A 23,625-nucleotide genomic window follows, 5' to 3' on the forward strand; every position below is an offset into this window, starting at 1 on the left:
TCTTTCCCAACACTCACTTGGGCGACAGAGAATGATAAAGGATTCTGGTGGGTTTTTAATCTGAGATCACATTTCCAAGATGTCATTGGAAACTATAGTTTTATGGATAGATAATAGATGGAGAACCCCAGCCTCATACTAGTAAAGGCTTATATGTTTTGATTTCTCACACCAGATATTTACATATCTATAGTTTAGAATTTCAATACGAGTATTTGAAAACTCATTTTAAATAGAGGGACAAGAGTTACTCCTGTGTTGGTGTAATGATCAGCCTTTACAATGCTAGAAGTGTCAAACAGACATGAATTGATTGTAACTCTATCCGCTTGGTTAGGTTAGTACGCTGTGCTGCAAAAGGTGCATAACTTAAGCAGGCCCCCACACAAGATAAGATATAGCTTCTCTCGTCCTCACTTCCTACCCTGTCTCCTGAAACTCACTCTCCACATGGTACTTGGAAGCTGGTGGTCAACCAAGGTCTGCCTGACCTTCATCTTCAAGCAGCTGCTCTGAGCTCTCCCCCTGCTTGTTATTGAAAAACTGTTTTCACTCATGGGTGAGTCTCAAACCATGGGAAATAGTTGCAGAATACAGGGACACTCTCAGTTTATACTGAAATGCGAAGGAATTTCTTGTGCCAGAGGGTAGTGAATACCTGGAATTCTCTATGTGGGAGAATTATGCAGGCTGGACCATTGAAAATACTTAGAGGAGGGGTTGTTGAGGGGGATGACGACCTGGTACAAAAGGGGAGATGAGGCCCAATTAGACCAGCCATAATCTTGTAGAATGGTTCAGCAGGCTGGAAGGGCTGAATGGCCTACACCTGCTCCAATTTCATACGGTCTTATGTCCTTGACCCAGATGGCCTGAAGAATCCCAGGCCTTAAAATTCAGCCAACATGTGTCTTTCACTCTTATTTAATCGAAATCTACACTGACAACACATTGTTACACCATTTCATTGACAATCCATGGATCTGTAATGGGATAATTTGGCTCCACGTTTTCCGTAAATGAATCAAAACACTGATTGTCTTGCTCCAACCATTCTCCCCTCAGAATGTGAAATCTCTAATGGTCAAAACAGTAGTTGGAATAAATAAAAATTCTCCAAACTGCTGTTCACAATGATGCAATTTAATTTAGTCATTCAAATATCTCCATGTCTTCATTAATTTCTCAACCTCCTTCAAAAATGAGCAGAAGGTCCCTAATTTTATTTAATGAATGGACTTTCCAACATTGCAGAAACTCTATTGGTTGGCCTGATTTGGTTGTGTTCAATTTCTGTTATTACAGCCAACACAGGAAACATGCAAATTAGGGATGCCAATTTAATTTATTTATGGATACATGCACTTGCAGCTTGAGGTGTGAGGATGCAATATGCCAATGGAATTGGCAGATTTACAGATAGATGTACTGATAGATTATTATAATTAAATGAGGAGGTGGACAGAACAGACAAGTTAAATATTTTATTTTTGTAGTGTTGCATATTTTAAGGGGTAGGAATTAACGAGGTCACTGTTCCTGGGCATTAACAGAAAGTGATATCAAACAACTCACCGTACTACACTGAAGTGCCAAAACTAGTATGTTAACCAGAGATCAAATTGCTAAAAGATTTCAGTAAAATGTTACTGAAGTGACAGGATGTTAAATTTGTTGGCTAAATCACCAACAAATGCTCGCTTAAAAACAACTCAATAAGCAAATCCTTTGCAGTATTCTTCCCTTTATAGGCTATTTTCTACCTCACACCATTAACCAGCATGGCTAGACTGTCCATGTCATAAAATCCTCTAACATTAAGATGCTTAATGAGGTTGAAGAAGATACAGGAGTGGAAGAAGTTAATCAATGCTGAAATGTCTCCCATTAACATTCCGAAACAAGCTGCAGCTTAATTGGTAAACCCAAGGTTAAACATTATGTCAAAGGCAAAGCAGTGGTCTCTTGGTTTAAAAGAAATGAGCACGCCAACATGGAGCAGAATTAAACTTTTCAACTCCTTGAGCCTTCTCTACTGTTTAATTAAGTCATGGTAGATAAGTTGTTAACAAAATGTATACTGACATTCCAGTGTGCAAATTAGTAATAAAAAAAACTTACATGCAAACTTACCTTGATCTTGCTTCTTCCACCTGTGTCCAGCATCTCAAAGTTCCACTCTATACCATTTCCACAATTAACTTCCTCCACCATGTCCTGCTGCCATTTCAGTGATACTCAGTCATGATGAGATCTATTTTGCAATCTGCAGCATTCTCTCTTTTTCAATTTCACTTATTTTGAGTCAATTCTACTCTAATCTGTAAAGGCTGCTTATGGAAAACATTTCTTACATTACATTTAAAATTGAAGCACAGATCACAAAAACAAGTAAGTTAAACGAGAGATAGTAGGAACTGTCGATGCAGAAGAATCTGAGATAACAAGGTGTAGAGCTGGATGAACACAGCAGGCCAAGCAGCATCAGAGGAGCAGGAAAGCTGACGTTTTGGGTTTGGACCCTTCTTCAGGCCCCATTTCTGAAGAAGGGTCCAGACCCGAAATGTCAGCTTTCCTGCTGCTTGGCCTGTTGTGTTCATCCAACTCTACACCTTGTTATCTAAGTTAAACTAGACCTTTATAAACTATTGGTTAAGCCTCAGATGGGTCATTGTCTCCAATTCTGGGCTTCACACTTTTGGGGAATGTTACGGGAGGATCCAGGTACATTTTTGCTAGACTGTTCCCAGGGATGAGGGATTCTAGCTTGGTGGAGAGGCTAAAGGAGTTGAGAGTTGAAAAGATTAGGAGAAAATTTAACAAGTGTGTTCAAAATTATGCATGGGTTATATTAAGTAAGGAGAAACTAAAGGGTAAGGAGATGGCAGATATTATCTGCATCTATTTGAAGTAATGGCAGAAGAAACAGAGTCAATGACAATTTTGCTTTGTGAAGTTTGATGGCATGGTCTCAAACAGATCCCCTGAAACTATAGTGAAAACAATTTCATAATTTACTTTCAAGAAGTGCATTTTTTGCATTTGTGAAGAAAACAAAACATCTATAAGACTGAGGGGAAAGAGTGTGGAATTAACTGGATAGCTACTTCAATGAGTTGGCATAGGAACAAAGGGCCAAATGGCCACCTTCTGTGCTGTAGGTTTCTGCAACTAAAGCCTTGACACACCTCCACACGGCATATTCTAACAGCCATGGACAGGTGTAAAGAATTGAACACGATATCTTAGTGATCCAATCCCCCCAGCACCCACCACAATCATAGAGTCATAGAGACGTACAGCATGGAAACAGACCCTTTTGTCCAACTTGTCCATGCCAACTAAATATCCCAAATTAATCTAGTCCCATTTGCCAGCACTTGGCCCATATCCCTCTAAATCTTTCCTATTCATATACCCATCCAGATGCCTTTTAAATGTTGGAATTGTACCAGCCTCCACCACCTCCTGTGGCAGCTCATTCCAAACACACCCCACCCTCTGTGTGAAAAAATTACCTTTAGGTCCTTTTATATCTTACCATTCCCACCTTAAACTTATGCCCTCTTGTTTATGGAATCCCCTATCCCAGGAAAGAGACCTTGGCTGTTCATCCTATCCATGCTCTTTATGATTTTATAAACCTCTATGGGGTCACCCCTCAGCCTCTGATGCTCCAGGGAAAAAGCCCCCGCCTATTCAGCCTCTCCCTATAGCTCAAACCTTCCAACCCTGGTAACGTCCTTGTAAATCTTTTCTGCATCCTGTCAAGTTTAAAAAAACATTTTTCCAACGGAGGGGAGACCAGAATTGCACACTTCCAAAAGTGGCCTAATCAATGTGCTGTACAGCTGCAACATGACCTTCCAACTCTTATACTCAATGCACTGACCAATAAAGGCAAGTGTACAAAATGCTTTCTTGCGTCACCTTCTACTTAGTAACCAATTATAAACCATCTTAAACTACCAGAACAGCCAGCATCAATACAGTTCCCATCAAGACAAAGAGGCCAGAGTCTTGTTTCTCCCATTAACTTAGGTCACAACTGGCAACCTTTCTGACACAGTATCTGTGAAAGTAAAGAGCACATAGATTTGGCGCTCAGTCACATGTATATCAATGCAGGATAGAGTCAATATAGCAGCTTTAACCTTTGTAGAAGTACCACAATTTTATGTAGGGTGAACTTGTTTTTAGGTAAACTAACTAAAGACAATGAATCACTTAAAAATGTTTTCACGTGTGGCTGGATTGGTGCCTTATGATCAGTTTAAGCCACACTAGTGAATTTTAATGAGATCAGCATCACAAGGAGGTCACCCATGTTCAAAGTATAATGGCAAGTTCCTGAAAACTCATAAAACAAGGGTGATGATGAGATAAACATTTCCCCCAAGTGTCAGTCTCAAGGTATTTGCACTGAGTCGTCCTAAGCAAGCACAATTTACTAATTAACGGAGCACCGACTGGAGTTTTGCATTATGTTACAGTCAGTAACTGTCAGTAAGCAGCAATGATGCATCATAATTTTATACACAACAGGTGGAAATTTTGAGAAATATCCAGAAACAAACATTTCATTAAAGGAGAAATGGGGTAGTGTTAATGGACATCTAGCAAACTTACAGTTGCACTGTTAATTCAAACACTTGAGCTAGAGAATGAGGTGAATCTCACATCAGCATTTTGCTTCCCACAAAATTCTAAAGATGGTTTGATCAGTGGAGTTTGACTGATTCTTTAGAACTGTGCAAATTAAGCACTCAGCTGGCTTTGTGGCATTGTACTACAGAACTTAAAAGAGGACAATGCAATGTATCAAGATGATATATTTAGACACTTCTCATCAGTTTCTTATTAATTTTAGGCACAAAGGAATTGATTGTACTGTGGGTTTGGTCATTGTTAGCTGATGTGAATTGGTGGGTCACTAGCATTTTAAATAAATATCTTTCAATGTCTTCTCTTAAAAAAGTCTTTGAAGAGTTGCACTTTGAAGATCTGAATCAGCCAGGAGAGACTGGGGTAGCCTGATGGCTCAGTGGTTAGCACTGCTGCCTCACAGCAACAGAGACCTGAGTTTGATTCCATCCTCAGATAACTGTCTATGTGGAGTTTGCACATTCTCCCTTTGTCTGTGTGGGTTTCCTCTCAGGTGCTCTGGTTTCCTTCCATAGTCCAGAGATGTGCAGATTAGGTGGATTGGCCTTGCTAAATTGACCATAGTGTCCAGGGATGTCTAGGCTAGGTGGGTTAGCCATGGGAATGCAGGATTATAGGGTAGAGGTGTGGGTCTGAGTTGGATGCCCTTCAGAGGGTCGGCATGTACTCGAGGGACTGAATGGCCTGCTCCCATACTGTAGGGATTCTATAACTGCATTGAAATGTAGGTGAAAACCCAGTACCAAGTAGTCACAGCTTAGCCAAATTGCCCAAAACTTTTCAGAACTCACTTAATTGCTCAATCTGCCACTTGTTTAAAAACAATGTGTCATCCTGTTATAACTTTAGAGTCTGAAAAGGAGACCTATGAATGGTTAGGGTAACACTGTAGTTTTACATTCCATTCTCTCTCTCTCACACATACCTGCTTACTGGTCTCATTATGCTGAAGAGTTAGGTTCAAAATTTATGAACTCCCCCTCCATCTTCTTAACCTTACATACAGCTTGTGTTGTGTTCATTATTCAGAGGTCTGTTACCATAGCAACACTTGTTTGGCATCACATGCAGCCCACAAATTTGCTCAATATTCTTTATTCCTTATTCATCATCACTATTTTCCTTACTGGAGAATACATGAAACAATCAACCTCTAAGATATTATCATGACTATTATCTTCAGAGCTCCCTGAGTGGAATGGAAGTTTACTTATCTCACAAGGCCAGGTGTTGTTTTGACTTCAAGTTCAGTCCTGCCTTGATGAGACTGACCAGTAAATATCAAGACTAACTCCTCTACTTTTTTAAACCACTGAATTGTGCTAATGCCTAAAATTAAACCTTCGGGGAAAGAAATAGTGATATCTTGCAAAGTGTTCATATTGCAGAGGAGGAGGTGCTGGAGGACTTAAAATGTATAAAAGGTGGGTAAATCCCCAGGATCTGATCAGGTGTACCAGAGAACTTTGTAAGAAGTGAGGGAAGCTGGGGCCCTTGCTGAGATATTTGCATTATCAATTGCCACAAATGAGGTGCTGGAAGACTGGAGGTTGGCTAATGTGATGCCACTATTTAAGAAAGGTGGTAAGGAAAAGCCAGGGAACAATAAACCAGTGAGCCTGACATCAGTGGTGAGCAAGTTGTTGGAAGGAATCCTGAGGGACAGGATTTACATGCATTTGGAAAGGCAAGGACTGAGTAGGGATAGTCAACATGGCTTTGTGCATGGGAAATTGTGTCTCATTAACTTGATTGAGTTTTTTGAAGAAGTGACAAAGCGGATTGATGAAATTAGAGCTCTGGACATTATCTATACAGACTGCGATAAGGCGTTCAACAAGGTTCTGCATGGTAGACTGGTCAACAAGATTAGATTACATGGAATACTTGCCATTTGGATACAAAATTGACTCGAGCGTAGGGCAGCGGGTGGTGGTGGAGGGCTACTTTTGGACTTGAGGCCTGTGACTACCGGTGTGCCACAAGGATTGGTGCTGGGTCCACTGTTTTTTGTCATGTATATAAATGATTTGAATGTGAATGTAGAAGGTATGGTTAGTAAATTCGCAGATGACACCAAAATTAGTGATGCAGTGGACAGCGAAGAAAGTTACCTCAAAGTACAACAGGAAATTGATCAGATGGGCCAATGGGCCGAGGAAAGGCAGATGGAGTTTAATCTAGATAAATGTGAGGTGCTACATTTTGGTAGGGCAAACAGGGCAGGACTTATACACTTCATTTTAAGGTCCTGGGGAGTTTCCAAACAAAGAGACCTTGGAGTGCATGTTTATAGTTCCTTGAAAGTGGAGTTACAGGTAGACAGGGTACTGAAGAAGGTGTTTGGTATGCTTGCCTTTATGGGTCAATGCATTGAGCATAGGAACTGGGAGGTCACATTGCGGAAACATTAGTTAGGCCACTTTTGGAATACTGCATTCAATTCTGGTCTCCCTGCTATAGGAAAGATGTTGTGAAACTTGAAAAGGTTCAGAAAAAATTTACAAGAATGTTCCCAGGGTTGGAGGGTTTGAGCCACAGGGAAAGTCTGAATAGGCTAGGGCTACTTTCCCGAGGCTGAGGGGTGACTTTACAGAAGTTTATAAAATCATGGCGGGGCATGGATAGGGTGAACAGTCAAGGTCTTTCACCCCAGGGTAGGTCAGTCTAAAACTAGAGGGCATTGTTTTATGGTGAGAGTGGAAAGATTTAAAAGGGACCTAAGGGGAGACATTTTCACGCAGAGGGTGGTGCGTGTATGGAATGAGCTGCTAGAGGAAGTGGTGGAGGCTGGTACAGTTACAACATTTAAAAGGTGTCTGGATGGGTACATGAATGGGAACAGTTTAGAGGGATATGGGCCAAATGCTGGCAAATGGGACCAAATTTATTCAGGATATTTGATCGGCATAGACGAGTTGGACTGAGGAGTCTGTTTCCATGCTGTACGTGTTGCATTATGACTCTCATAACGCTGTGCACTGCCTCTTACCTATGATGACGTGTGTAAAATTTACATAATATATTATTAAGCAGTGCATGTGCTGCTGGTTGAAAATACAGCCTGTGTGTGGAAGTTTGAAAGTACTATTTATAGCTTCTGCGTATGTGTCAGATGAATTTTGTGTAGGAAATAAATTATTTACAAAAGCAAAATGCTGCAAATGTTGGAAATCTGAATTAAAAGAGAAGAGACTGCCTAAAATGCTAAACAGACCAGGCAGCATCTGGGAAGAGAGAAATAAGGTTAATGCTTCAGGTCAATATATCAGAACAGCCCAGCTCATCATTTCCCATGAAAAACCATCTCAATCTGTAACCTTAACTCTGCTCTCTCCAACCATGATATGCATTTTTGAAGCATTTTTCAAAATGAACATTGCTTTAAATGAAATCTTTTTTTTCATGGGGAGAGGAGAGGAGGGTGGGAAGGGAAGGACAGAGGAGGGGAGAGGAAGGGGTGGAAGGGAAGGGAAGGGAAGGGGAGGGGAGGGAATCTAATGCTCCCAGAAGTGGCGAGCTTGGAGTCATGAGGGCATTTATGAGGTGGGATGGTGGTGTACCCAAACCCTGCCAACTTCTCCACTCCACCAGCCGATCCTCAGCCTACCCACTCAATGGAACCCCTTTAGTGACCAATAAAGGACCGGATGAGAGCCTCAGTCCACCAGCAATGTGAGTAATTCAGCTGCTAGTAGACCTTTTGCCACGTGTGGTGATCAACAGGTTAACCTGCAAGGGCAGTTTGTCAATCGAGGAGAAAGAGGTTCCCTCTTTCGAAGGACCTGGACACCAGGTAGGGGAGTGTTTGCTGTGAAGCAGCCCCAATACCTGGTTTCTGATCCACATGCCCATCTCTCCCTGTGACACCCAACTGGAGAATCCCCCACAAACCACTCACCTGGGCCCTTCATGATCCTGACTTCAACAGCAGGCTGCTTTTGTGGTGCAGCCACTTGTAACAGCTGCCATCCTCTGATTCGCCCAGTTCAGGTTGGCCTGGACGTCTTTCCCCTGGGTCTTAACTCCATCGTGCTGGTGGCCTAGGCAATGCCTGATTAGGTACATGGGGCCTTTCCCTGGAAGAGGCTTCCCTAGTGTAGCTGCAAGACAAGTCCCTTCCCCATGACCCCTTTCCCACCCCTCCCACCATACCCCAACCAGCTATCACTACCTCAACTAGATTCCACCGTGGAAATGGATTACAAAATGATAACCAAGCTAGCCAGATATTGGAGAGATTGACTTAGGGAACTTAATTATGTCCTTCTAAAAAGAAATAGCTTTGGTGACATAGTGATTAAGCTTAGATGGCACTGGGGCGACATATTGTAGATTCTGAATTGTATTTTTAAACAGGAGAATAAATATTAATGAGATAACAGTGAATCGATTTCCTTTTTAAAGCCTTCATAACATCTGAAATATCTTCAGAAAGATAAATTCTCCCTCTTATTCATATTATGTCAAATTTCAGACAAAATATTAGCATGTACCCATGACATATAAAGGCAAATATACAAAGCCTCTTCCAGCATTGTTTCACCATAGCATTTGGATTTTATTAGAAACAAAGCCAATAGTGATTGCATGCACAGCATGAGTTGCAGGGCATTCTGGTGGAAATGGACACCCTCCCAAGGCTGACTGAACTTGGGGAAACCACTTGAGTGAAGGCAATTGGATAACCTCACTCAGGATAGCTCCTGTATGGAGGGACTCTAGATCAGCTCACAGCAAACCCCAACACAAAGCCAGGCCTCGGCCAAACAGTTAAAATTTTCTTCAGGATCCAGGCCAGCAAGCCATTGTAGATGCTACCGATGTGCAGACTGAAGACAGCGAAAGAATCCGACTAGACTTAAATGGAGTAAGAGACATCCTTGGCCAGTATCTAGGAAAGTCCATCTACATCTGATTTGGAACAGTTAAATTGCTTAGTGACATTTAAATCAGAGCCAATCAAAATAAATGGCTGGTTAAATGGTCAGCCGGTTCTAATGGAGGTCGATACTGTCGTTTCAGTCATCACAGAATCAGTCTTCAATAAAATTCGCTCTGGACTCCAACCCTTAAGTTTGCACAAGGCCTCGGCTCGACTGAGAACCTATACCGGGAACTTTTACAGATTAAGGGTACAACTCCACCACTGGAAGAGTCCATAATAATTTTAAATTTTCTGGACACAATTCCAGTCACAGAGGACAATATCAGACTTTGGACACAGAAAGATCTGGTCCTTAGCAAAATGGAAACAGCTGGTGGCGATGGTTGTAACCAAATTGTTATTGGGAGCAAGAGTGATTATCCCGAGCAAGGTTACTGGCTGAACTCCATCAGGGTCTCCCACGGGTTTCCAAAATGAAGATGTTGGCGATAAGTAATGTCTGATAGCTGGGGTGATTGGATGCAGACAGAGCTGTGCTGGTGGGGCAGTGCCCAGAGTGCCAATAAGGACAAGAATTACCGACAGCAGCTCCCCCACATAAAAACTGTGCAAATCTTTTGCAATACAAGGATAACTGGAAGTGCTGGTCACAGATAACAGGCTACAGTTTACCAGCAGGGAATTTCAGTATTTCCTAAAGTGGCATTTGACATACAAGGACAGCTCCATACCATTTATCATCCACTGGTCTAGCAGAAAGAACAGTCCAAACTTTGAAGGCAAGCATAAAGAAACAACCTACAGCTTCACTAGAGACCAAGCTGAGGTTGTAGACTTGCTCGCCGAGCCAGTGTGTTTGATTGCAGACGTTTCGTCACCCTGCTCGGTAACATCATCAATGCGCCTCTGGTGAAGCGTTGGTGTTCTGTCCCACTTGTAATTTATACGCCTCAGTTTGCTGAGCTATTTGGCATCACTTCCAGTTCTAGAACATCGAACAGTACAGCACAGTACCAGTCCTTTGGCCCAAGATGTTGTGCCGACCTATTATCCTACTAAGATCAAACTACCCTGCATACCCTACATTATACTATCATCCATGTGTCCATCCAAGAGTTGCTTAAATGTCTCTAAAGTATCTGACTCCACTGCCACTGCCGGCAGTGCATTCCACACACCCACCACTCTCTGTGTAAAGAACTTCCCTCTGACATCTCCCTTATACCTTCCTCCAATCACCTTAAAATTATGCCCCCTCATAATAGTCATTTCCGTCCTGGGAAAAAGTCTCTGGCTATCCACTCTATCCATCCACTCTTGTACGCCTCTATCAAGTCACCTCTCATCCTTCTTTGCTCCAATGAAAAAAGCCCTAGCTCCCTCAACCTTTCCTCATAAGACCTGCCCTCCAGTTCAGGCAGCACCCTGGTAAATCTCTTTTGCACCCTCTCTAAAGCTTCCACATCCTTCCTATAATGAGGTGACCAGAACTGAGCACAATATTCCAAGTGTGATCTAACCAGGGTTTTATAGAGCTGCAGCATAACCTCGTGGCTCTTAAATTCATTTCCCCTGCCAATGAAACCCAACACACCATACGCCTTCTTTATAACCCTATCAACTTGGGTTGCAACTTTGAGGGATCTACGGTCGTGGACCCCGAGATCCCTCTGCTCCCCCATTTACCAAGAATCCTGCCATTAACCTTGTATTCTGCATTCAAATTTAACCTTCCAAAATTGGGTTGAATTCCATCTGCCACTTCTTTGCCCAGCTCTGCATCCTGTCAATGTCCCGTTGCAACGTACAACAGCCCTCCACGCTGTCCACAATTTCACCAACCTTCATGTCATTGGCAAACTTGCTAACCCATCCTTCCACTTCCTCATCCAAGTCATTTATAAAGATCACAAAGAGCAGTGGTCCCAGAACAGATCCCTGTGGAACACCACTGGTCACCGAGCTCCAGGCTGAATACTTTCCATCTACTACCACCCTCTGTCTTCTATTGGACAGCCAGTTTTGTATCCAGACGGTCAAATTCCCTGAATCCTTACTTTCTGAATGAGCCTACCATGGGGAACCTTATCAAATGCCTTGCTAAAATCCAAATACACCACATCCACTGCTCTGCCTTAATCAATGTGTTTTGTCACATCCTCAAGGAATTCAATAAGGCTTGTAAGGCATGACATGCCCCTCAGAAAGCTATGCTGACTATGTCTAATCAAACTGTGCTTTTCCAAATAATCATAAATACTATCTCTCAGAATTCTCTCCAATAATTTGTCCACCACAGACTCCAGTTCTGTTTTTCAGTGGTTTGTATATAGGGTCCAGTTCAATATGTTTGTTGATGGAGTCCCGGTTGGAATGCCAGGCCTCCAGGAATTGCCCGGCATGTCTCTGTTTGGCTTGTGCTATTATGGATGTGTTGGCCCAGTTGAATTTGTGTCCTTCTTTGTCCATGTGTATATTGAGACCAGTGAGAATTGGTTGTGTCTCTTGACGCTTAGTTGGTGTTCGTGTAACCTTACTGTCAGTTTTCTTCCAGTCTGGCCTATGTAGTGTCTCTCACAGTCCTTGTGTGGTATTTTATATATTATGTTAGTTTTATTGGTTGTGGGTATGGGATCCTTTACGTTCATCAGTAGATGCAGTGGGGTAGTTGTTGGTTTGTGAGCTACCCTGATACCTAGGGGTCTGAGTGTTCTTATGGTCATCTCTGATATGTCCCTGTATGGTAGGGTGACTAGTGTGTCTGGCTGTGTTGTGTCATCTTGTTGTGGTCTGTCACTGAGGTAACAGTGGATTGTACTTTTTGGGTATCCATTCCTTTTAAAAACTCCATGTAAGTGCTCCTGTTCTGCTGTGCACAGTTCCATGTTGCTGCAGTGTGTTGTGGCTCATTTGAATAATGTCCTGATGCAGCTCCATTTATGGGTGTTGGGGTAGTTGCTGGTGTAATTAAGTATCTGGTCTGTATGGGTGGTCTTTCTGTATACGTTGTTCTGGAGTTCCCCGTTATTCTTACATTCTACCGTTATCTCTAGGAAGGGTAGTCTGTTATTCTTTTTTTTTGTGAGTTTATTCTGGTGAGGATGTTGTTTATGTGTTGTTGGGTTTCTTTCAGTCTTGTGTGTTTGACAATCACGAAGGTGCCATCTACATAGCGGACCCAGAGTTTGGGTTAGATAGTGGAGAGCGCTGTCTGCTCTAACCTTTGCATTACCACTTCTGCTATCAGTCCTGATATTGGGGATCCCACTGGTGTTCCATTGATTTGTTTAAATATATGGTCATTGAATTTGAACTGGGTTGTGAGGCACAGATTCAATAGTTTCATGGTGGTGTCATTATTGATGTTGTTGGTGTCCTGGGGTACCTGCTTACATGATTCATCCAGTCATGTGGCAATTGTCACTTTAGCTAGGTCGATGTTTATGGATGCAAATAGTGCTGTTACGTCGAAGGACATCATCATCTCGTCCTCTTCTATCCTGGTGTCCTTGATGATATTGAGCAATTCTTGGGAGGAGTGAATGGAATGGGTAGTGTTGTCAACTAAGTATTTCAATTTCTGTTGTAGTTCTTTGGCAAGTCTATATGTTGGTGTCAGACAGTGGGTCTGAGGGGGACTCCCGTTTTGTGTTCCTTGGAGTGTCCATAGAATAGGGGTGTGTTGGATCCCTCTGGCTTCATTGTTTGGTTGTCTGTTTTGCTGATATATCCTGAGGTGTGTAATTTCTTCAGATATCATTGTAATCCGGTTCTCTAACTGTGGTGTTGCGTCTATCATCATCTGTTGGTGGGTGTCAGTATCTGCTAGTAGCGCGTTGGCTTTCTCAATGTATTGGGCTCTTTAAGGATTACTGTCATGTGTCCTTTCTCCGCCTGTAAGATTACGATGTTGCTGTCTTTCTTGAGTCTTTCCAGGGCTTTCTTCTCTTCTATGTTAAATGTGCTCCACTTATTTTTTCTGCTCAGTGTTGGGACCATCGTCTGTCTGATGGTGTGTTGTATTTCCTCCGTGAGTCCATTGCTCTTTAATGTTGATTCCAGTGCAGCCAGGAAGTCAGTTTTTCTGGCGTCTCTGTAGTTATAATTCAGTCCGCGTACTAGGGCTGTCTTCTCAGTGTCTATAAGTGGTCGGTCTGCGATATTTTTGATCCATGTTTGTGTGTTGTCCCTGACGTTGATGTGGGTGATTTTGGACAGTTTCTCTTGAAGGGTTATTCTTTTCTTTGTTGTGGTTTTTTGTCATTGTATGCTGATGGCTTGTTCCAGTGTGGATGTCCAATCTTGGTTGGTTGCGTTGGAGCACTCTACAACCCAAACTCTGGGTCCGCTATGTAGATGGCACCTTCGTGATTGTCAAACACACAAGACTAAAAGAAACCCACCGACACATAAACAACATCCTCACCAGAATAAACTCACAAAAAAAAAGAATAACAGACTACCCTTCCTAGAGATAACGGTAGAATGTAAGAATAACGGGGAACTCCAGAACAGCGTATACAGAAAGACCACCCATACAGACCAGATACTTAATGACACCAGCAACTACCCCAACACCCATAAATGGAGCTGCATCAGGACATTATTCAAATGAGCTACAACACACTGCAGCAACTTGGAACTGTGCACAGCCGAACAGGAGCACTTACATGGAGTTTTTAAAAGGAATGGATACCCAAAAAGTGCAATCCACTGTTACCTCCACTACAGACCACAACAAGATGACACAACACAGCCAGACACACTAGTCACCCTACCATACAGGGACATATCAGAGATGACCATAAGAATACTCAGATCCCTAGGTATCAGGGTAGTTCACAAACCAACAACTACCCCACTGCGTCTACTGATGAACGTAAAGGATCCCATACCCACAACCAATAAAACTAACGTAATATACAAAATACCATGTAAACACTGTGAGAAATATTACAAAGGCCAGACTGGAAGAAAACTGACAATAAGGATACACAAACACCAACTAGTCCCAAAGAGACATGACAAGTTCTCACAGGTCTCAGTACACACGGACAAAGAAGGACACAAATTCAACTGGGACAACACATCCATAATAGCACAAGCTTAGCAGAGACATGTCAGGGAACTCCTGGAGGCCTGGCATTCCAACCGGAACTCCATCAACAAACACATTGAACTGCACCCGACATACAAACCTCTGAAAAACAGAACCAGAAGTGATGCCAATCACCCCAGTAAACTGAGGCAGATAAATAACAAGTGGGACAGAACACCGACACTTCACTGGAGGCGCACTGATGATGGTACCTAGCAGGGTGACCGAACATCTGCAGTCAAACACACCAGTTCAATGAGCAAGCCTACAACCTCATCCACAACCCGAGCTACAAACCGTCTCAAAAACCTGACACCACATTGTCCTGGTTCTTGTTTGATTACAGGACCAGCCCTCATGCAACTACAGGGACAACTCAATAACTTCAGCAAGGTTGCTAATGGTGTGGAGATTGCCCACCTGGTTAAATTGGGTCTTCCCAGAAGTGTGTGTGTGTGTACATATGTGTGTGTATATGTGTGTGTGTGTGCGTGCGCGTGTGCATATGTGTGTGTATATGTGTGTGTGTGTGCGTGTGCGTATGTGTGTGTGCGCGCACGTGTGTGCGTATGCATGAGTGTGTGTGTATGTGTGTGTGTGTGCGCGCGCATGTAAGATTCCACAAAGCAAAAGACAGTCTACTTCAGAGGAAGAAGTTTGGTGTAGGAACCATGGAAATGATGGGTAAGAGGCAAAGTCGACGTGAGGTCCGGTTCAGTGACGTATAAAGTTTGAGAAGGTGCGACTGGCATGAACAAGCACATGGACCGTATGACAGCTGCAAACTTGCAAACATTGCTGGAGCAAAACATGCCTGGCTCCTCGACAGCCTTTCCAACTGATTGGGAACTTGTGGGTTCTCACTGTCCATCAAGCATTGAAAATTCCTGAGATGGACACGGGAGATGTCACCGGCTTAACGTCTTTGCTGCCTGAAGAGGAGAATGAATTTCTCCAAGACGCTACAGACACAAGAGGCAAGCTACAGTGTATTACATGCTGCCCGCATCTGAGGCAGAGTTGGAGGATGCTAACCTGGTGCTAAAACGTCTCAGTAGGAGTTGCAAAAAATAGAACTGGCCTATGTCCTCAGACTCAGAGGGGAAGGGATGTAGTGATTTATAATGAGGTCAGCCAGGTGGACATCATAGAATATGAGGTCCTTGACTGGGGCTGTTAATCTGGTCCAACCAGGGAGCCCTGGCTGATAGATATAAACAGATATCCTGTTGACTCAGAACGGGCTCTGAGGGAGCTGGGTCAGCGTCAAGAAAACTCCACGTGTAAATAAAGGGTGATGGTATACTGGCCTCTGTGGAGTTATTTCAAAGCTGATTTCTTAGGCACTCCTAATCAATATTAAGAAAACACTTTTAATCCGGTGTTCTAGAGCTAGGTTCAAACCACAGTGACAAAGCAATAAATGTCTGTGGGTTCTCTGTACTGGAACAGTACTGAGCTTAACCATTAGGATTTGAGACTTTATCTCCAATGGCTGGATATTTTGGAGTTCAAGTCCGGACTTTAACCAATCGAAACTCTCCTTCAGCTGATCAGTCAAGTCTCAACACATAGAATAGAACCCAGGATTACATTCCAGCTGGATAGGGAGTCGGGGAAGGGACATTGGAGGTGAGGTCCATACAAAACTCTGATTCGTTACCTATGTTGTTGCCTAGAAAACCATAAATTTGTTAACTCATAGGACCCCAACCATTCATTAATCTTAACAGTTCAGCAAATTATGGAATAACCTAAAGCCAAGAGTCTTCTATGTTTCTTTGATGTACTACAAGTTAAACATCACCTTTTAAGCATGCTTTTGCCAGGTTAAAATTAAAATTTATACATCAATAATGCTTTCTACACAATAAAAACATTGTAAAGTTAGTTGCCTAATATTTTGATAGCCTGAGGTTGCTGAACTATTGCAAAGTTTGATCTATGATAAATGTATAGTTTGGTCTTTTATGCAACTGACAAATTATATTGACGGCATGACAAAGAAAACACAAGTAATGGAAATTTTAACACAACCAGAATCATTATTTTTTGAGGCACATGACTCAAACCTAAGTGTGGGTTTCAGCTGCTCATACAGATGATACAAATTTTGCACGTCGCTGAAAACATTTGGTCTCCATCTCTCTCCCTAGTGCAGAACACAATGTTCCCTTGTGCCTCCCTCTTATTTACAGCTATGGCTCCAGAACAACACTCCTGTCTCCTTCTTGCATAACATCTGAAAGTCACCCAATTTTCCGATTTGCTTTCTGTCCAGGCAAGGACAAGTTATCCTCATACTTGTGTCCATTTTTTCAGAGCTTAATATAGTTTTCCTGTGAGGAAAGAGGCTGACTTTACATTATGTTCAAAACACGGAAGGATCCACAGAATTTCTTTACGCTGGGAATCATGGTGTTGCTGGAGGTTTAGGAGATGGACAGGATCCTTGGCTGTCAAAGCTGGCTGCGCGTCCTTGCCACTAAAAAGAAGGGAGAAAATCTTTGGGTTACTGTCTCATTGAACACCAGTTTTCATTTCTTCAATGGCTTTAACACAAAATAAGTCTCAAGGTATCAATAAGGGCTATGGAAAATGGAGATAGTAGGAGGGGTTGACTCCAGGAGCGTAAGCTGGCAATATTTTGAGAGGCAGTGACAGAAAGTGAAGCCTAGAAGAGAAGATGAGAAGGAGATTTATAAGGTGAAATCAGATCAGTGGAGACTCCGGAGATGATAGATGCAGGATTTGAAAAAATCATGAAACAATGGGCCTGAAGCCTAGGAAGGCTGAAAGACAAGGACAAGAATCTTAATTTTGAGGTACTGGAGGGCCCAGAGTGCTCCTTCCCGAAGATGATGAGGTGATGGGAAGGCAGTATTTGGTACAAGTTTGGCAAGGGGCAGCAGAGTCTGGCTATAACTTGAGCATTTTGGAATTGGGGCTGGTCACTGGCAACGACAGCAGTGTAGCAAGTGAGTCTAAATGATGATGATAATTTCGAGGGTGCTACTTTAGATGCGTTATGGCATGAAGGAAAAGGAAGTACCTTGTCTTTGTGATGGCGAAGATATGGGGTTAGAAATGCAGCTCAGGATTGGACAGGATTCTGAGGATACAAACAATCTGGTCAAATGTCACCACACTGGGAGACAGAATCAATGGCGAAGGATTATAAGTTGTGGAGGGAGCTGAAGATTATTGTGTCATTGTTTTCAATATTTTACTGAAGAATATTTATCACTTATCCAAGGACATACATTTGTAAGAATACAAAAACGATGTGAAACGTTCAAAGACGAGACAACACGTTTCACAACAATAATGGACAAATATTGGCTTAATTTTTGGCATATTTATCATATATTTATATATTGAGAAACACTCTCTCACCAAGAACCACAGCCAAGTAATCAATGAAAACATGTGCCCCCTTTTAACCCTCACACAGTGGCTGGATGTGACTGGGGGAACAAAGAAAAGCCCCAAAATGTTGCATTCCAGAGAACAAAGATGGCAATAACCAATCACAGGTACAAGTTTGCATTTGTTTTTAAAAAATGGGGACGCTCTCTGTACAGTGGCCTGGCACTGTATAAGAGGAATGCAAACGAATGTCGGCCTGGGTTCTCCAGTTTACTTTGTTTCCTGACAGCGGTGTTTGAAGTAGGACTTTCAGACATTGGCGTCAACTGGCTTGATCTCTGGTGCCAAGCTCATTGGAGTGAGAGCAGCAGCTCCTCACCATTGTCTGCACCATATATTGAGAGATCAGCTCCAATGAGTCAGGACATTTAGTATCTGCACAGCATTTAACTGGCTACAATCACTTAAAGGAAAAGGCCAGAAATTAAAACATTTGGGAGTAAGTTCTTCACATATCGAACAAGTTTTTACAACATTCTGCAGAAATACTCTGAGAAAATATTTGGAGCAGAGGAAGGACGCCAGGCGCAGGAGGAAGTGAATGTCCTAATGGTCAGTGCCATCCACATAAACCCTCACGTTATAATACTGTGCCAGAGGAAGTTTGATGACCCCAAGACAACAAAGATACAAGAGGACAGTCCAACATTGCATTCTCACCAACAGGCTTTTCCTTTTCCCACCCTCTTGCCCTCACAGTACTGAACACCACCTACCACTTACCAGTAATGTGGAGGAGGTACCACTATACCCTTCACAACCGCTTCCTTCCCCCGCAAGTGTGCCTTCACCCACAGCCTAAGACAAAGTGGAAGCATTAAAAGCCTCAGGATATGTAGTTCTTCACTCCCTGCACTTGTCATCACTCCTCAACCTCTAGCATCTGACTTACATTCCATGTGATAAAGGGGCTTCACATTATCCACCATAACCTTTAAGAAGAAAAGGACCCAGAATACATTTCAAAGAACAGCAATAAATTGTCACCCTCAACATTTGACTTCCCACTTCACATGGGAGCAGTGGCATATGGGGAGATGTGAGGTTGGTGGCAGATGGGGGTTGGTTTAACCTAATTCATCATCTCAATCCTCTGTAGCTCCAGCAGGATACATGTCACTTTGTCATCATTAACCACCTTGGATAGAGCCCGGGAATGAGTGGAAGTGTTAAAAGGTGATGAGCCAGTTTCTGAGGCGGAAGGTGTAGGGTTCTAGTACTGAGGAGCAGAGACCAGAACTCTGACTCCAGCTTCTGGGATGACATCGAGTGGGAACTGTGGTTCTGATGTAGGTGGTGGACTTTCCCGTCCAGCAGGACTATTACTTGATGTAAATGTGGATTACAAGCACAAAAACTCTGCTTGCATCGTGGCCTGACAGATTATTGATCAGCCTCAGGAAACCTCCATCACCTCACACTAAGCGTAGAGCATAAAGATGTGAAAACACCAACAGCTAATGATTTTGGATCTCTTGACCGCAAGAGAAACAGACAATGTGTGGCTTGTCAAATCTTATTACCCTCCCAGGTGTCAACAGCAATGAGTAAGAGGTTGATCAGCAAAAGCACCTTGTTTCCCTATTGCAGACTTACCATTAACTAAAATTGCTCTAAACCATTAATCACCCTCATCTCTCCAGCACAGAGGCAACCACACAGTGAGGAGAGTGATTGATGAGTCTCAGACGAGTGTACAGAAGAAATTATGGCTGAACACATGGAGATGGCATGAAAGATGATGGTATTTGTGGAATCGCACCGATTCTGGAGGCCAATAAAAATGGTGGATGGGACCTGATACTGAGATTGCTGCCCTCATTCCTGGCCGTAGCAAACCGTACTGCACACCCATTCCCTTAAATGACGTGGAGGGAGGCCAGTTTCGCTAAGCCTTATGGCTCACAAACCCAAAGAAGAGATGTGAACCATTGTCTGGATTTCAGATCTTTTTGAAAGGCAATTTAAAAGCTCTTACCCATGTACTATCACATCCCCAGGCAGCACCATACCTTCATTCTACCTCCATGCCTTTTCCATACATCTTCCATGGCTCATATGTTCCTTCCATGTCCGATGATGAAATAAAGCACCATGTACAAAACCAATCAGCCGTAGGTATTTCTGAAACAGCCCATTCAAAGATGTCATTATACACCTCTGAAGTAGATTGGTCAGGTCTCCTGGCTCACAGATGGTGACACAGGGATTGGTGCTGAGTCCACTTTTGTTTGTCATTTACATGAATGATTTAGATGTGAATATAGAAGGCAAGGTTAGTAAATTAACAAATCACACCAAAATTATTGGCCTAGTGGACAGTGAAGAAGGTTATCTGGGAGTACAAAGAAATCTTGATCAGTTGGGTCAATGGGCTGAGGGGTGGGGAATGGAGTTTAATTTGGATAAATGTGAGGTATTGCATTTGGTAAAACAAACAAGGACAGGACTTATAAATTAAAAATAGGGCCTTGGCTGGTGTTGTAGAACAGAGAGACCTAGGGGTTCAGGTATATAATTCTTTGAAATTTCTGTCACATGAAGACAGGGTTGTTAAGCAGTGTTTAGCATGCCTGCCTTCATTGCTCAGGCCTTTGAATATAGGAGTTAGGATGTCATGTTGAATTCGTGCTGGACACTAGTGAGGCTTCTTCTGGAGTACTGTGCCCAGTTCTAGTTGCCCTGTTATAGGAAGGATATTATTAAGCTGGAGAGGGTTCAGCAAATATTTGCCATGATGTTGCCATGAATAGAGGGTTTGAATTATAATAACAGGCTGGATGGGCAGGGACTTTTTTCACTAGAGTGTAGGAGGTTGAGGCCCCTTCTAGAGGTTTATAAAATCATGAGGGGTATAGATAAGGTGAATGGCAGATGTCTTTTCCCTAGGGTGGGGGATTTCAAGACTAGGGGGCATATTAAGGTGAGAGGAGAAAGATTTAAAAAAGACATGAGGGGCAACGTTCTTGCACAGAGAGCAGTTCGTGTGTAGAATTAACTTTCAGAGGAAGTGCTGAATGCGGGTACAATTACAACATTTAAAAGACATTTGGATAAGTAAGTGAATAAGAAATGGGATATGGGCTAAGCTCAGGCAGGTGGGACTAGTTTTGTTTGGGATAAAGGTCAGAATGGCTGGACAGAAAGGTCTGTCTCCGTGCTTTATTAGTCTATGACTCTCTGAGATGAACACTGTGCCACAAGGTCCTATTAATGAGCCATAAAATGACACCCATTTTGAAATCTTTTTAAAAAAGTAATAGTTGGTCCTACAATCTCACAAAAGTGTTGATCAGACACTGCTACTCACACTTTCAAAATCAGAAGCTTTACACGACTTTATATCTCTTACTCAAAATAAAACAAACATTGAAAAGAAAATCATAGATAGGATAGCTCCTTATAACCATATAATGATGTAAATCAAACATAACACTCCACTTCAGTCTGCCTACACAAGCTTATGTTGAGCTAATCAATTTGTGAATGTTGGAACTCAGCCAAGCATTCATAATGGACCACCTAGAACTGCATCAATAGAAACAGATGACCAGACATCAGATTCTCCAGGTGGCCTCCTAACAAATACATAGCTGCACTCCAGTAGTGATATGTTTGTTTTTATATGTTTATTAAGAGGTATGATGTGGGGTAAAGATTCTGCGACTAAAACTTTGAGTGACAGTGCCTGATTGATACTTTTATAAGTTTATAAAAGTTATTTAAAAATGGGAGTAGTTTTGTCATAAGCATTTCAAGACTTACCACTGTTATTTGCCTAATTGGTACTGTTGATAGTACATGCTGGGGGATTGGGCATGGAGCAGGGCAGGAGAAATGGCTGAGTGAATGAAGGGGTTGTGAGGGGGTGGAGGTGAAGGGCCTAACAAATTTTAGTATAACTCTGACAAAATTCCCAGAAAACTGAGCTGGGCCTTTTAAGCAGTCTTCCTCAGCATCAATCCGCCTCCATGGCAACCTTGGAATGGTGTCTGGATCCAACTCAATTCCCTCCCACCCCAATTCCTGCAGTAAAAATTGTGCATTCCAGGGCCATTTAGTTAGGAATGCGTCTGCCTTGTTGCAGGGTTTGCTAACTCCTAACAGCATCCTGCCTTGCTAGTGAAAATGTGCCTAAGACGTCAAATGTTGTTTTCTGCCAATCAGGAAACATTTACACTGGTGGAAGCACCTTCAAGTACTGATCACTGTGGTCATGTTTTAGAGAAGTGTGGAGTGACCTGATGACAGCAATGTAGTCGGGGGCACTGGTGCACTGCAGCACTGCAGATAATGATTTTGTGAAAACAAATTGGTAATTGTATCTGATACAACATGAAGGATAGAGGTTGATTCACCCCTGAGGGATGTGACAATTCTAAAATGATCTGTAGTAAAGAAACTGCATGGGCAATCCACCTAATCTGCACATCTTCAGACTGTGGGGGGAAACCCATGCAGACATGGGGAGAATTCCACATAGAGAGTTGCCCAAGGGTGGAATCGAACCCATGTCCCTGGTGCTGTGAGACAGCAGTGCTAGCCGCTGAGCCACTGTAAGGCAAACAAAATTAAAGGTAAAATAAAATAATAGCACCAACAAAGGCCAAATCCCCATGACCTTATGGTTTTCATCCTGGATCTTGAAGAAAGCAGCTGGAAGCGTTACAACATCTTTTGATGAAGGAGCCATTGTTTTATTTTCGAAAATTGGAAGAACGAGAGAGGAAAGCCAATAAAAAAAAAGAACATAATAATCCACAATTGTTGTTGGCAAATAACTAGAACCGACAACCAAGGAAGGAATGACTGGACATCATAACTATTCGCAGCTGGTCAGATAGAACTAGCACGAATTCATCAAGTGTAGATCAGGACTGATGAATCCAATTGAATGCTTTGAAGAGATGGCTAAAGAAAATCAGAGAATGACATTGCATGGCCACTGATTTAGACTTCCAGAAAAGCATTGATAAATTCCATCAGGAAATCGTTTTGGCTAACTTTGAAGGTCAGGAAATTTAAGATAAATTACTTTAGGTTTGGGCGATTAGTTGAGCAGATTACAGAGGGTAACAGGAATGTGAATTATGCTGATAAACAAAGATCTGCTTTGGTGTCTCAACTACCCATTCTATTTAATAAAGACCTAGGTGGTGGGATTTAAAGCCATGCGCCTGAGTCTGATGATGCCATCAATATAAGCAGCTTTGTAAATAGACATGTAACATTACAAAGAGATAATCAATGATTAATCTATGAATAAATAGATTGATACTTAGAAGAATCATAGTGACAAATTGATTTTGGTGTAGCCAAGTGGGAGACTACCCTTTTGGAACAATTTCCAATTACTTTCTAATTGTTGAAAGCTGGAAGCAGTAGAGGCTAATGAGAGGCAAGGCATTAAAAGGAAGTCAGAAGGATTAATGTATGATTGACCTTTGTACCAAGTGGACTGTAATTCAGTAGGGTAGAATTATGTTTCAGTGATGCAAAGCCCTGGATAGACCACACCTGGTGCATTGAGATCAGGCCTGGGCAA

The 23,625-nt window shown here is 42.4% G+C and overlaps 1 protein-coding gene across 2 annotated transcripts in view; it reads right to left on the reverse strand.

Moving 5' to 3' along the window:
* Positions 1 to 16,801: 16,801 nt before the first annotated feature.
* The window catches only part of LOC109925922 (synaptotagmin-6-like), a 277,783-nt gene continuing 270,959 nt past the window's right edge, over positions 16,802 to 23,625 (reverse strand). The window contains exons 7-8 of one of the 2 annotated variants that reach the window (XM_048612116.1): positions 18,804 to 18,878; positions 16,802 to 17,136 (exon numbers count right to left, since the gene is read on the reverse strand). In XM_048612116.1, the coding sequence (XP_048468073.1) occupies positions 17,065 to 17,136; positions 18,804 to 18,878 (147 nt within the window). In that variant the 3' untranslated portion in view covers positions 16,802 to 17,064. The remainder of the gene's footprint in view (positions 17,137 to 18,803; positions 18,879 to 23,625) is intronic. The other variant, XM_048612117.1, reaches the window with a different exon arrangement.

Source organism: Rhincodon typus, chromosome 25 (genome assembly GCF_021869965.1).
Source record: "Rhincodon typus isolate 14 chromosome 25, sRhiTyp1.1, whole genome shotgun sequence".
Classification (NCBI taxonomy): domain Eukaryota; kingdom Metazoa; phylum Chordata; class Chondrichthyes; order Orectolobiformes; family Rhincodontidae; genus Rhincodon; species Rhincodon typus.